Here is a 16,200-nt window from a genome sequence, read left to right on the forward strand (position 1 = left end):
GCAATTGAATTCACTCCCTTTCTCACCATGGGATTATTTAAATTACTTGAATTCAATTTCACCCCTGTGAATCCAAGATATCAACCGTACCTAGTTAAGAAAATTATAATTTAAAACACTTTGTTATACATTTTACTATAAAAAAATGAAATAAATGAAGAGAAAACGTAAGTTTTCTGATATGTGCCTAAAATAAGTGTTCTTTAAAAATAAAATGAGTGAAAAAGCCCGCGATTGTTTATTTGACATTATTACTGAGCTGAATAATAAAAGCAGTTGTTATTTGTTGTTTTGTTTCAGATGTATCAACAATTGCGTGACTGTGGCATCGGACGGATTGAAGGCGCCGGCGGAGGACACAACATCGTTCCTGTGGCAGTTGAGGAGAGAATCCTGAACTTAATTACCGAAGACCCCACGCTGTCCGTGCGTCGGGTCGCTCTGATGATAGGACACAGGGAACACATGGCGGTATGGAGAGTTCTGAAGAAGCACGGGCTCAAACCTTTTCACTATAGGCGCTGCCAAGGCCTCATGGAGAATGACCACTTTTCCAGAGTCGTGTACTGCAGAAGAATGCTGCATAATGTCATAAGAGATGCAGACTTCATGAAAAACATATTGTTTACCGACGAAGCACAGTTCACTAAAACAGGAGTGCTAAATGTGCACAACTTGCACCATTGGGCTGAACAAAACCCCAAGCTTGTTCGGGAGTCGTCGAGCCAGGACAGATTTTCCATCAACATGTGGGCAGGAATCCTGGGAAATCAAATACTCGGTCCAATCGAGTTGCCTCCCAGACTAAATGGACCGATGTATTTGGAGTTCTTACAAGTGCAACTGGGCGAGATTCTGGAAGATGTGAACCTCGAATTACTACGGAGAATGTGGTTCCAGCACGATGGAGCCCCACCACACTATTCGATTGCCGTGCGGAACTACTTGGATGTCGAGTTTCCTGGTCGTTGGATAGGCCGTGGAAGTCCGGCCATTGCTTGGCCACCAAGATCACCCGACCTGACCCCCCTGGATTACTACCTGTGGGGGGCTCTCAAGGAAAAAGTGTATGCTAAGCCAATAGCCTCAAGAGAGCAACTGCTCGAACGAGTGATGGAAGCCGCTGCAGAAATTAAAGCAAATCCTGCAAACTTAAATAATCAAAATATAACAAGACTACACGCTTGCATCGAAAATAATGGTAGTCACTTCGAACAAATGCTCCAATAAAAAAATTAACATAAACTACATGTCCGCATTTTCATTTATTATTTATTGGTAAAATTCTCACAATGTCATTCATTTACACATCAATATTACCTACATATCAATATTTAATAAAATCTGTAGAAGAGTATGCCCGTCGGCATTCAACAAGTTTTTCGACAAGTGTGTCGAAAAGCGTCTTCTCTCTTTCCTACACACTAAATATTAATGGTTAAAAATGAGACGACTGATGCTTGTAAGCGCGCCAATACGTAAAAACAACGAAACTCGAATAAGAATTGCCAGGTGGGTTTTTTAATCGCTTTAATCTGACTTTAAACAATAATTAAACACGTAAAAATTATTTAATATAATATTACAGTACAGTACTTTGAACCTTCGCAATAAATTTATTTGATTTTAAGTTTAGTTTGTAGAACTCCATTTCAATTTAGAGATTTTTTTTATTTTAACAGTCTTATTAAAAAATTTATAAAAACAGTGTGTTTATAAACAAGTTCTGCTAGTTGTAATTATTATTACGCGTGACAGCTGTTTCACCTTCTGACGGCATTATCAAACTTTGGTAAAGCCACTTACAGACGACGTAAGTGATAACTTTCTTTTTTTATTATTCTGGCTTTATTGATTTCCGAGTAAATTGTCGTAAATTATTATTTGCTAATCCCAATATTATTTGCTAATGCTAATAATTAAGTGAAATTTTAAACAATGCAATAATAGGATTATTGCATTGTTAATTTCACTTAATGTCGTTGGTATTTCCAACTGATGACTCAGGGGTTTATTTCCCTGAATAATTAAGTATTTTGGGGTCTAATTATTATGCATTTCATTACATCCGATAATTTAAACAATTTTTATGTTGAATTGGGGTAAGTTTTATGGCTAAGGGAAGGAGTGGAAGGTGAGGAAGTACCTGGATATTCAGATCTGGTCACCAAATACGGCTAGTCATTTCAAGCAACGTTTAAATTCTAAACCTGGATATTCAGATCTGGTCACCAAATACGGCTAGTCATTTCAAGCAACGTTTAAATTCTGAACCTGGATATTCAGATCTGGTCACCAAATACGGCTAGTCATTTCAAGTAACGTTTAAATTCTAAACCTGGATATTCAGATCTGGTCACCAAATACGGCTAGTCATTTCAAGCAACGTTTAAATTCTGAACCTGGATATTCAGATCTGGTCACCAAATACGGCTAGTCATTTCAAGCAACGTTTAAATTCTAAACCTGGATATTCAGATCTGGTCACCAAATACGGCTAGTCATTTCAAGCAACGTTTAAATTCTGAACCTGGATATTCAGATCTGGTCACCAAATACGGCTAGTCATTTCAAGCAACGTTTAAATTCTAAACCTGGATATTCAGATCTGGTCACCAAATACGGCTAGTCATTTCAAGCAACGTTTAAATTCTGAACCTGGATATTCAGATCTGGTCACCAAATACGGCTAGTCATTTCAAGCAACGTTTAAATTCTGAATTAATTAATCAATTACGAAAAAGCGTGGGGTTAAGAATATTTTTTTTAAATTATAGTTGTAATTTATTGTCGATTTTTTAAAAAAATTGCGATATTTTAAATAAAATTTAATAATTATTGTTTAAATAAATTAGCAATCTGGCAGCATTCATTTGCAGGTGGTCAATCCAATGCAGTCATGACGTTTGTGTGAGTGCTTTCCTTTGTCTCAGTGTGTTGCGCAGCAGTTTTATATGAACCGTTTTTTGATTCATCGGGATTGTTTTTAAAACTATACATTCTTTGTACCTTCAAATTAGTGGAAATAAACTTAAGTGTGTCAAGCTGCTCGTTATATTCCGGTAATTCTGGAAGGCTTTTAACATAAGCAATAATATTCATAAATCACATTCCGCGAAGTTGTAAATAACTAAATTTATTAAAAAATATACGTTGTAGGATAGCCTAGCAAGTAACATTTTGACAGAGCACTTACGGTGATTTAAAAAACAACGGCGCTGTTCAAATAATCCAATTATTATTATTGATAAGTACCTAAGTGAGGAAAATTGTTTTTAAAAGTGCTCAGAATTATTGGACTTCGATTATAAATTCAGGAAATCTACTAATTAGTTTCTTAGTTTCAAAATTAGACTATTTAATACGTGAAACGCGTAAGAGGTGAAACCAAAGCATTCCAGAGGTGAAACAATTTAGATACAAAAATAAAACTGATGTGTACAATACAAGAAGACAATCAGTGATTCGCATACGAAAAATGTGAATAATCATTATTGTTAAATAAAATATTTCTTTTCTGGTACTGGATTATGTAATACGGGCTTCGTTCGCAGCAACACGCGAGAGTTGCGATGTTGCTTTCAAATTTTGACAAAGGATAAAACAGTGGTGACATGTGGTGAAAATATGTTTAATTAATTTTTTATTAAAAAAAAACGTTACCGGACAGCAAAGTGCACATAACATTTTTTACTCCAAATGTGCTAAGGAATAGCTGGTTAAAGTTTGTCGGGTTAGTGCCGATACACCCTGTATATACTGACATTATGAACATGATTTAATTCAAATTGCTTGCAGATTTTATCTTATTACTTTGACTTTTTAGTAATTTGCCTATCTTCTTATAGGTACCTAGTAAATGGTTTTGACACAGTTCAGAATTCTCATGTAATGGATACTTTTATGTTCTTATATATAACTAGCTGACATGAACCCGGCTTTGCTCGATTTCTTTGTACTTTCTGTGAATGAAAGCCTTCCGGAAGAAACTCTTTAAATAATAGTAAAAACTCTATCAAAATCCGTTGCGTAGTTTAGAAGAACTAAGCGCACAAATAGACGGATGCGGATAGCGACTTTATTTTAGATTATATTAGCGTTGCTGGCGTTGCTGGGGGTTATCCTTAGGATATAGACATATACCACCGCGCACTTTTCTGTAGGCCTTTTTAATATATACAATTCCGTAGTACATTATGTATCTTATAAGGTTTAGCCAGCGTTAACAATGTAGTGCCCGAAAATATATTTTTACGACTTTTCTCTACTTTCTATAAATATAATATGCATGTATTATATATTCAAGCCTTCCGGAAGAACTTCTTTAAATGCTAGTGAAAACCCTATCAAAATCCGTTCTGTAGTTTAGACAAACAGACAGACGCGGATAGCGACTTTATTTTATACTATTTAGAGAAGAGAAATTATTGTCTTTCTTGTAATTGTAAAAATAAATATGATTTACGCGGTGATGGAATTTTGATTTAAAACCTTCAATTTTAACGGTTTAGTTAAATTTTTATTTTTTATGTGAACACCGCAAAAGAGTTCTTGTCTTGGGCCAGTCTGAAGGACTATGTCGTCCCCAATTATAGGGTTGAAGGATATGAGGAAGGAAAGAAGATGTGGAGAGAAAGATTGGTAAGTACCTGACTATTCAGATCTGGTCATTAAACACAGCTAAATGAATAGCGAGCAACGTTTCGATTCTGAATGGTGATCTTTTATCAGTGTGAGTTTGGACTATTTTTACCACTCTGTAACGTGCCGTAATCCGCAATGCCCGCAATCTATTTCTTTATATATGGAAGTGGAGAGGAAGATACTCTCAATATCGCCCTGGTGTAAGACCACCATTCTGATTTGAAACGTTGCGTGAAATGGCTTTTGCCATCTTTGGTGCTCTCCCACCTTCCTCATCCCCATCTCATTCCCCTCTTCACTACCTTCATCCTCACAACATACCCCGATTGGGGATGCCATAGTCTCACTGGCTTTAAGCGGTTGAGAGCAGTTGGGACTCTTGTGCGGTATTCACACAAAAAATATACATAAGAGTGTCTGTGGCGGGTGGGCGGTGGAAATTTGCTTTTTATACAAATCTACAGTTTTATTCCGAGAATAATGAAATTCTGCACATCTGACCTTCAAGGTCACTTGGTCTACGTCTGAATTCGAAAAACGCCGCGTAAAGCCCGGGAAACACCGGGGAATTAAATGTGAAATAACATATTTTTAATAAATTTGCTCAAAAATCAGTCAATATGTATACTAATATCGAAACCTCTTTCTTTTCAGGTGACGCCATCATTCACTAAACAGTGCATTTCTTTTTCGATAAGTGCTTTAGTATATATATAACTTTGTAATAACTATAGACATTAAACTCGTAACAAATAAAATAAACTTTTAACAGTTATAATTAAACTGTAATAAAAAAACATTAAAACACGTATAATCTCACAAATCTAGCTCAAATCCAGTTTTACAACAAGTTTTAGAGATATATATTTGAGAGGATACCAGTGTAAGGACAATCAATAAGTGATCATGAGTATGAAAGATTGGCTACAGCGCCTGCAGCCCGCGCCCATGCACCTGGTGCTGAGCCTGTCCGTGGTGCACTTCTGCGCGCAGCTGGCCATCTACAACTGGACGCACACGCTGACCTTGCTACTGGACTTGTGTCACATGCTTTGCAACATCATTGCACTTCTCAGCTGCATCATGACGGTCAAGGTGGGATTTTTAATATATTTATTTATATATATACGCCTAAAAAGGCTTTTACATAGAAGTGATACATGATGCAGTGTACATAGGAGAATATGTATTATACAGGAGATATTGACAGTAAATAGATGTAATCCATTTTAAAGAAGGTACAAAATACACACTTGTAAAATTGTGATTACAAGTATAATGAGAAAATATGAAGCAATATTAGTAAAACGTAAGAGTAACATAAAGTAGAAATTACAACAACACTACATATAAGACAAATCATTAAAACTAATTTACCAACGCTACTCTAATTTGTAGGATTCAACAAAGTGTTGGTGTAGATTATGCTTAATTCTATATATGGAGTCAATAAATAAATCAATAGCACCCCCACACTTGTTGCCCAGATCATGCATCCTATTGGTCAGTGAGTGTGTCTGATAGTTGGTCGAGTATGTATTACAGAAGAATGTTATATTTTGTCTTGTATTCCTAGTCGGCACATGTAGTTTAATAGTGGCAAGGATGGCAGGACTATCAATTAAGTTGTTAATGACTCTGTGTAACACAACCAGGTCTGAAATAATTCTCCTGTCAGACAGTGTTATTAGATGCAATTGATTCATCAAACTGACATAATTAATGTAATCAATAGGAATTCCGAGGTTAAAATTTACGTAGTTAAGAAATTTGTGCTGAACTCTTTCTATATTATTGGAGTGAACTTTATATAAAGGGGACCAAATACGTGAATTATACTCCAATTGTCTTCTGACTAATGAAATATAGAGGGTTCTCATACAATCTATGGACTTAAAATCAGTTAAAGTTCTGCAAAGGAAGCCAAGCATCCAGTGGCGTAGCTAGGTAACCAAGGGCCCTGGGGCAAATTAAAAAATGGGGCCCCACTGCTATGTAAACTGATTAGGTTTTATCATATAAAAATATGAAATATACAGACACTTTAATAATGCTAAGCTACTTAAGCTCTTTTTTGTGCACTGCAGACTGCAGGGCAGGTAATAAAAATATTAAACAGTAACAACATAAATTACAATTAATACTTGGTGTAGGTTTGGCTAATAAAACGAAATAGAGAAGATTCAAGGATTTATTATATAAAGGTCGGGCCTACTAACTGACAAAATAACAATTATATTTACAATTTTTTCCTAGCTTTAGTTTTCGCAAAAGTATTAAATTATTATTATTATTATTATTAGACTTCGTTTAAATCCAGGCTTGATGCGGTTTTGTTTTCAATTGCTATTAGCGATAAATGTCGGAGTCGAGTTTGGCCCATCTTATTTCTTAAATAATTTTTTATTATTTTTAATTTGCTAAATGACCTTTCAGCTGCTGCAGAAGTAACAGGAATTGTAAAGAATAATACATAATAACATCGCTGTAAATACTTCCGTTAGGTAGCATCATAGACATATGAATATTAGTAGACCTGCCCTAAGTGATTAAAAGCGTATTATTCCCCACTCCCCATACCGGTTCCATTGGAGCCGGCTGGGCTCGCGTATGGTTTCCCGTGAATCTTGAGAATGTGACGTCATCATTCTTGTTCGAACTAGCGTCGAGCTATGGTCGAGGCATTTTATGAAATAACACGGCAAAATAGTGCCTTTGCTATAAAAACTTGTAAAAATAGATGTGAAAAAGAGAATAAACCCAATTGTCGTATTACATTCCATATGTAAGCATCATTTTAAGCTTATTCACATCGTATAATATGAATCAGTTGTAGAAACATATACTATCACATCGAGATACATCTGGTCGAATGTAGCGATTCTCAAGTGTGCGCATCGTTGTTACTGGGAAGTAAATTATGAACACTTATAAAAGTGTCTTAACTAAATACGTAAACAAAATATTCGACTCTGAAAATAGAAGAATTTTTTTTTTTGCCGAATTTGGACTTCGCAAATTTGTTCATAACGTGGCGAGTAATTTGCGCTCCCATGTAAAAATGTCTATTCATTCAAAAGCAGATTTTAATTTTAAGAACTAAATGGTGATATTATAATGCGAGATGCCTATATACTGTCAGATTGATTTATTGACGAATCACAGTCAGCTTTACCCCCTTCGTTCTTCAACAGTTGATTTTACCCCTCACCTTTAATTTCTAGTCTATATATTCTTATGTCTGTGGGTAGCATTCTAGCACTCCATATTTGCTCATTATTTCCTTACATAATTGGTGAACAGTCCATGCTTGAGTTAGTTGAGGTAAAACTAGATGGTAAATATTAATAAATTGAAGTGAAAAACTAGGGCCTATTATATCTGAATATTTTCTTTGGAATTTGTCACACTTTTGTAATAAAGTTGCTTCATCAACATGTAATAAAAATGTTGGTGTTAGAAAATCGAATATATGACAGACTGCACTCATACTAATAAAACGTGTATCTAATTGAGATATTACTGTGTCTAGTACATTAATGTTTTTAAACTTTTTTTTGCCTTTTTTCTTGAAAATGGGTATCAATACCATATAAATCTTTAGATTAACGTTTAAACAAATTGTAGAACTTGAATTATTGTAGGTATGTAAAAAAAATGTTAAAAAAATTATAAAAATACAGATTTGTAGTAAATATAGAATTTCTAATTATTAATGTCATTTTATAAAAAATCTTAAAACAATTAAAATGCCACTCTACTTTTGCCACTAATCTTCTAATAAATATAATATTATTTGTTATGGAGGGAAAATAGCAAATGTAAAATCAATACTGCCTCCTCCATAGCCCTTGGGATGATTTTTCAAATAAACAACGCTGTACAAATTACCCGATAATTATTAACCGTTCCACTGTTATATTCTGTCATGGAAACCCCATAAATATAAACCCCACATATTCGTGACTTGGGTGTAATATTCGATGAAAACTTGTCATTCATTGAACACATCAACTATATAACTAATAAGGCTTTAAAGATGCTTGCAGCGGCGTAGCTACCTAGGGGCTACGCGGGGCAGTGCCCCGGGGCCCTCAAGCTCAGGGGGCCCTCGAATCCTTACCAGAAATCTCGATCAAACTGAACTTTTGGAAATTTATCCCATTTTCAAAATAAATATGACAGGTTGCAACTTGCAACCCCACTTTAATCATGATAACGAAGTTGAGAGAAATTCAAAAGCTATGCCTAGGGAATTCCCCAAAAAATCAGCTAAATTCAGGAAACAGCATCAAACGTTGTGATCTACTGCCAAAATTCACTGGCGAATCGGACACCACTCTAAAAAAACTAAATCCGACTAGATGGTCCAGTAGGGTCAATACGATATCTGCTATAAACCTTCGTTATGTTGATATTATCAAAGCATTATCAGAAATAGTTCTAAAGAGTCCTAATAAAGATGAGCGTAGTGAAACAGAGAGTACTAAATTTCGAGTTCGTGTTGCTTTGCGAATTCATGCACAGTGTATTGAACGACATCAATTATGCATCCAAAACTTTACAAAAATGCGACATCAATTTGGGCGAGGCGAGTAAAGTTTTAGCAGAGACCAAAGCAAAGTTGCAAATTTATAGAAATGATTTCTAATTATTCAAGTGCAAAGCCAGTGAAACTGCAAGCGTGAAAAATATCAGCGTAAATTAAACTCCAACGAGATAATTTTTTTTAAAGTTGAGAATATCGGGTAAAGTTTTGTAACTTTCTTTTATTTCCTTTCTATTTTATGCCCTTTTGATATACATATGTGCCAATGCTTTTTTAATGTAAATGTACCTATGTAGGTACATGTATATTAAAAAGAGCGTACCAGGCACTTACCTAGTTTGCCACAGTGATGTTAAAACCAAGTTTTCGATCTTCGAGGATTCGCCGAGGTCGAAAAATGGTTTTAATATCGCTGTTCAACCTGTGATATATGGTAATGAGTTGGGTATTCAAGCGATATATGGCACTAGTCATAAAGCTTACTCCAGAGTCCGACAGATGTCGCTAGAGTGTAGCAATTGCCTGTGGGATATTATTGACAACAACGACAACAAGCGTCCAGAAACAGAAAAATACCAACCCTCGGGTAATGAACAGTGTAGCTTAATCCAGACTTTATTAATTGTTACGTAAATAAACACAATTATATTAAAATAACCTTTTACTTTATCAAAGAGTTCCCAAAACAGAAATCTGCAAGTAAAGCAGAGACATAACAAACCTAACTCATATTTTAAAGATTCAAAATAATCCGACCTTCTGCAAGGAGGTACAGTTTTTTGTGCTATACATATTGACCGGACTAATTAAGTTCTGTGTACCAATTGGCTGTGTACAAAGTACCTATAGGTACTATTATCTTTGGTTGTACATAATACTTTTTGGTTTCAAAATATTACATGTGCGCAATGAAACTATGTTTTTATGCTGCAATCCATTCTCCGAACTTCGCAAATAAAGATGCAAATTTAACAAAACTTGACAAATTTAATAATTCTAATTAAAGCAGCGTTATGAATTATATACATACTTACATATTACTATTTTACACGTGTATAACGTAGAAATGCGACGAACTGGTTATAGTGCATCGTAATTTCATTAAACAATAATAAATTACACACTACTATTATTAATTTGCATTCCTGTTATCTAGGTATGAACCTTCGCTTACTTTGAATATTGAACGCAACGCAATCAATTAATGGCTTACTTAATTAAACTTTTTTTATCTAAATTTTTTTTTAAATTTAATTATTTTATGGGAAAAAAGCCTCTGGTTTTCTGTTTGATTCTAGGCGTACATACACATTATAATGGAAACAAATGTTTCATTTAGCCCAATAGCACAGCGCTCCATCTCACTTACACTCGCCTGACATCGTAGATATCCATCACATTTAATATTCGCTAACGCAGTTTTGTATTGGAAATTTATGCCTCGATTAGGCAAATATTTGGATCACGTAACATATCCACATTGCACATTCAATTTATTTATTAGATACTAAAAATACAATTACACAAAAATGAATCTTTGACTGTCCAACTGGGAAGCTTTCCCTTTTCAGGACAGTCAAATTGATAGGTTTAGTTCATATTAAATTTATTTCAATGTGTATGTATTAACTTTATATTTTTTACGACTTTATGTCCGGGTTAAATCTTCCCCACAGGAAAATCTAAACCCTTCCGCACACTTTTCCACAAATGATCATCTAGTCAATCCACATTATGCAAGTGCATTATATAAGCATAATAAATACAAAACATAGTCTAGTTCGGTCTGTTAGTATAGTTTTATCATAATATATTTATAAAATTCATTTTCTAAAAATGAATTTGGTTCGTATTCACAATATGGTACTATATTACGGCAGACAATCATGTTATGTTTAATTACCAAACTTTGGTGAATTATTTTTAAAACTTGATTATGCCTAAATGTATACTCGGGCAGCGCTAATATAGAACATCCCGATATAATATTTTCTATAGTTTCCGGAAAAGCCAAACATTTCTACATAAATCATCAATTTGATTTGTATCTTTGATTATATGCTTCCTATAATTTTTTTAATTAACTCTTAAACCCTACCACTCTGGGAATGTAATTATTCCTACCACGGGGTACTGAAGTACCCCGCGCAAAAAAATTGAATAAAATAAAAGTCTTTGATATTTTTTAAAATATTATTTTATTATGACAAAGTAATAAGAAAAGACAATAAAATTTATTAATAAAAAGTAATAGACATTTTTGTCGTTACATTAAGGACAGATTTTGTATTGATGGTCACCACAAATATGGCGGCGACAAGTGTTACAGACAGATCGAGATTTTCTGTCCTTTGTGCGCGGAAAAAAGCAGCAGCGACCAGGTTTGGGATTATCAGGAACCGGCCTATGATCTTCACTATGAATATTCAAGACTGCACGTATAGTTTCTCTGATATCCCGGGGTAAACTTGGTCATTGTAATTTTGCTCTCATATGAGGCTTTATGAGTGCCATTGACAAACTCTTAATAAATTCACGCCGGTTGGTTATTTTCTCTTTATAAATGTTAGTTGACAGCTTGAATAAGACCCAAGAGTTGACATCAACGGCATTTAGCAACCCGTAGAAGAGACACATGGGCCACCTTTTGGTCTTCCTGGACGAAGAGTACTTCTTACAAAGTTGGTCAAACACATCCACCCCGCATTTGGTTTTATTATAGAAATGTATTATTTCTGGAAGGTACACTTCATTATCCTTATCAGGGCTGTCATGCATGGTGGACAGCATGGTTACAACTTTCTTCGTAGCTGACTTCAGAGGACAAAACGACAAAAGTGTGATGTGCATCTCTCTCTATTTTTATTGTCATGAAAACAGAAGGAATTTGTCGATTATTCTTCTTTACAGTTCCAACTAATGTTATACCTTTTTCCAGTAACTTCATGGCTGTGGGTATAGACGTGAACCAATTGTCACATGTCAGGTTTCTGTTAAGACGTTACCAGGTGGGTGCAAAAAAATATTGCGGCGAGGCATTCTTGAGCGAGAAGGCTTAACACCAGTCCACTTACGTCGATTATTATGACTTTTTCAGTACAGAACTAATAGAGAATCTAGCACACGAAACAAGCGCCTACCTAAATACTCTTCATCTCCTTTCACACTATCTTGATCACCGTCTTCGTGAGATGCGACTTCAGAATGGTCCCGGAAATCCTCGATTTCACACTAACACTATTCCTACCACGGGGTACTGGGGTACCCCGGAACACCTGTGGACGCGACTGCACTTGCCGGGCGGTCACGGCTTACAGATAAACTTACGCGCCAATTATCGAGAGTAGATTAGCTAGAGCAATTTTTGCAACAGTGCAATATTGTTAAAATTGTTGATATTTTAAACACCAGTGGGGTACTCCAGTACCCCAGGTAGGGTTTGAGAGTTAATGACTCTATCCTGAAGGGTAAGCATAAATCCTTCTATTTCTGCGCTCAACTCTCCAATACTCAACCATTTGTTTGACGAAAATTTGTCAACATACGTTTGGTTGAGATAATTGAAGTGTTTTGCGTGAATAATTTTATTTGAACAGGAATCTACTAATTCCTGGTTTTCTGTTATTATTATTATTGTTATTAATATTATTATTAATACTTTGAATAATTCTTTATTTTATGGTTTAGGTCTTAAAGCTGTGTTTTCAAGTAAATCTAGTCCGAAGTTAGAATTTTTTAGGTTATAATGAAAAATAAAAGGGACCAAATTTTTTTTAACCCTTTAGTTGCCAAAAAAGCATACGTATATAGAAATTAATGTTTGTATTCCTACTATTTAGTATATAGCTCCCCGCCTTCTACTTCCCATCACTAAAATTTAATTTAAATCTAATTTAATAATATAATTATTAAATTTGATTTTTATTAAATTAAAAAAAAAAATAAATGGAGTTCTACGAATTAGACAAAAACAATAAATATACTACAAAGTGGGCAGGCATAGTCAAGATGGCTTCGAATAAGTGAATTGTAAAGCAACTTAATACAAGTAGGGTGACCACCCCATTTAAATATATACTATATTATTTATAGACATATATGTGTAAAAATATTAGAAAAAATGAGTGGGAAACGCTAAAAACATCACCCAATGCCGATCGATATTACGAAAGTCTATACAATATCTATTAATAGTAGGTAAACCTATCAATTTGATTGTCATGAAACGGGAATATATTAAACATTGCTAAATCGAAAAAGTGTTTTTTTTTTGTTTCGGCAGATTGCCGCTTGTACTACGAATTTCCGGACACCCATTCAATAGATAACACTGATAGTAATTTCCGATACTTCTTTATGGTTTTTTGTAACGTTAGTGTGGTTATTAGTCCGGAACTCGGAAGCAGGTAATTAGAGCGAACATAGCGGCTATAAACCATAATGGTTTTATGTAACTAAATAGTGCAACAAAATATTCAATTTTGGAAACAAGCCCTAACTATTGTTTCCCCGATTTGGGAAGTTAAATTTGTAAACGCAGCCAGCAATTTGCGCGCTGTAAATATGACCAGTAATTCGTAAGCAGATTTTATTTTCGAGAACTGAATAGTGATAGGTATTACAAAGCGAGGTGACCGTATTCTGTCAGATGAATTTATTTACAAATCACAGAAAGGGAGACGATTACGCCTCCTCGTCTCCCGCGCTCCTCGCACTTGGTTTGGCTGATCTATAATTTGTCTATGGTATGGTATAAGTCTATGGTACCTACCTAATAAAAAATATTAATAATAGGTACCTACTACCTACCTGCATATATGTATGTCGGTAGAGATAAGATGAGATAAATGATACCTTATTAGTTTTTAGATTTATTTGTTATCTAATCGTGAATTCATCAGATATGTAAGAATGAGTGTCGTAAAATAATTCACTTAAGGTCATTCGCCTTTATCAGAAACACAATTATTATTCTAATGTACTCTAAAATTCATTCTTTTGTATAGTGTATTTCAGTTTTTGATTTTATATACTTGAGTTTTTATATATTTTACTTTTTAATTATTGAAGACAATATTAATTGCCATTGTTAATTTTTCTCTAAGACACTATCTAAATTGCACTTAGTTCGAGTTGAATCTTGCGATTATACATAAAATAGCAGTCAATAAAAATGTGCGGTAAGAAAAATGAAGGCAATGTCGGTAGTTCTTACTCAAAGTATGATACAGTTAAATATGACCGAAGGAGATAGGGTCTCATTAGCTCAGTTGATAAAGCGGTGCCCCGGCAAGGCAAGGGCCCTGGGTTCGAGTCCTAGATGTGACCGTATCTTTTTCTGGTTTTTCTGTTTCAAATATTTGTTTAGGAACTGATAATATTGTCTTCAATAATTAAATGTAACAATTTGAGGTTTTACTAATAAAGTTATTAAGTTATTGTAGAAATTATTAAGTATTTAAAGTAGACATAATTTAATGTATTCAAAAATAATTGGTAAAGATTTTTATAACGTTTTACAGAAAATTTATCTATGCATGACCCGAACTCAAAAGATAATGTCTATGCAATCTTCATTGTGATAAAATATTATCAATAATTTTGTAAAGGGCCAATTAATAAACGCATAGATACATTGTTGTTAACTCAAGTTTTGCACACGATTTATCGATTGAAATGCAAACATTTACTGAAAACAGATAAGTTTAACCACGAGAAATAATATTATGATCCACTCTATTAACAGATTTGATAATAAATCAACTAATAACTAATATTACTAACAAATTAATAAAATTTCATTAATTTTCAAATTAGGTATTTATTGGGTAGGTACTCACTTCACAATCGCTAGTAAATATAGCCGATATTACTTGATTTTTAATGTTATCAATAAAATAAACCATGAAAGATTAATTTATGAAATTAAATGCTTATTTGAAAGAACGTTTAATTTCATAACTTAATCTTTCGTGGTTTATTTTAGTGATAATATTGAAAATCAATTAATACGGTAATATCGTACATAATCGCTAGTAAATATGTCCGATATTACCGTATTACTTGATTTTCAAGGTTATCAATAAAATAAACCATGAAAGATTAATTTATTAAATTAAATGCTTATTTGAAAAAACGGCCTAAAATCGAGAGAGCATTTTTTTAAAATAACTGTTAGGTATTATTTTTTTAGTGATTTGTTTTTGGGGTAAGTCTTTGGCCAACTTTAAGGACAGCATTGCAGTGTCCATCATCAGGGCAGATGTGTAATCTGTAACTTTGTCCAAAGAAGGACAGAAGCAACACGGCATAACACCCCAAAAACCACTATAATACTAATAGTATTATTTTGATAAACTTGTTAGAACAATTTAAAAAAAGGAAATAATATGCAAAGTTAATTTAAAAAAGGGCATAAGCATATTTTTTTTTAGATTATTAGAGGCTTCATCACAGTTTCTGCAAAACTGCCGTCAGCTGTCACAAATAATAATAATTACCAATAAGTAGCAACACTTAAAACTGAAAATATATTTTTTTTATTTTTAAATCACTTATCCATTGAGATAATTTATTATGTCAACGCAAAAATGTATTTCTTTCGTGATTAGGTAGGTAATTACGTGGTTATTTATTTAATCGTTGCTAAATAATATTATGTATCTTCTATTGTTTAGTTTCTAGTTAAACCTTGTGATGTAAGCAAAAAATTGGGTCACCAGTTTAACGTGGGCATAGATTTGACAATTTGCAATAAAATGTTTTATGTTATTTATAACTACTATATAACCACACATCTTCGCCCGAATTTAATATTTTTTCTCTAATTGAAACAACTGAACAACTTACAACAAATAATATTTTTTTAATAGTTCAATAGCGGCCTAGATGGATATAGCATTCCGGAAATGGTGATGGCATAGTTGCCACCATAGACATATGAATATTAGTAGACCTGCCCTAAGTGATTAAAAGCGTATTATCCCCACTCCCCATACCGGTTCCAT

At 33.9% G+C, this 16,200-nt stretch overlaps 1 protein-coding gene across 1 annotated transcript in view; it reads left to right on the plus strand.

The window, feature by feature from the left end:
* The first annotated feature begins 5,462 nt into the window (after window positions 1-5,462).
* ZnT77C (Zinc transporter 77C) overlaps window positions 5,463-16,200 on the plus strand; it is a 38,754-nt gene continuing 28,016 nt past the window's right edge. The window contains exon 1 of the mRNA XM_089632081.1: window positions 5,463-5,739. Coding sequence (XP_089488207.1) covers window positions 5,551-5,739 — 189 coding nt within the window. The 5' untranslated portion in view covers window positions 5,463-5,550. The remainder of the gene's footprint in view (window positions 5,740-16,200) is intronic.

Source organism: Hesperophylax consimilis, chromosome 5 (genome assembly GCF_061612785.1).
Source record: "Hesperophylax consimilis isolate HC1 chromosome 5, BYU_Hcon_1.0, whole genome shotgun sequence".
NCBI lineage: Eukaryota > Metazoa > Arthropoda > Insecta > Trichoptera > Limnephilidae > Hesperophylax > Hesperophylax consimilis.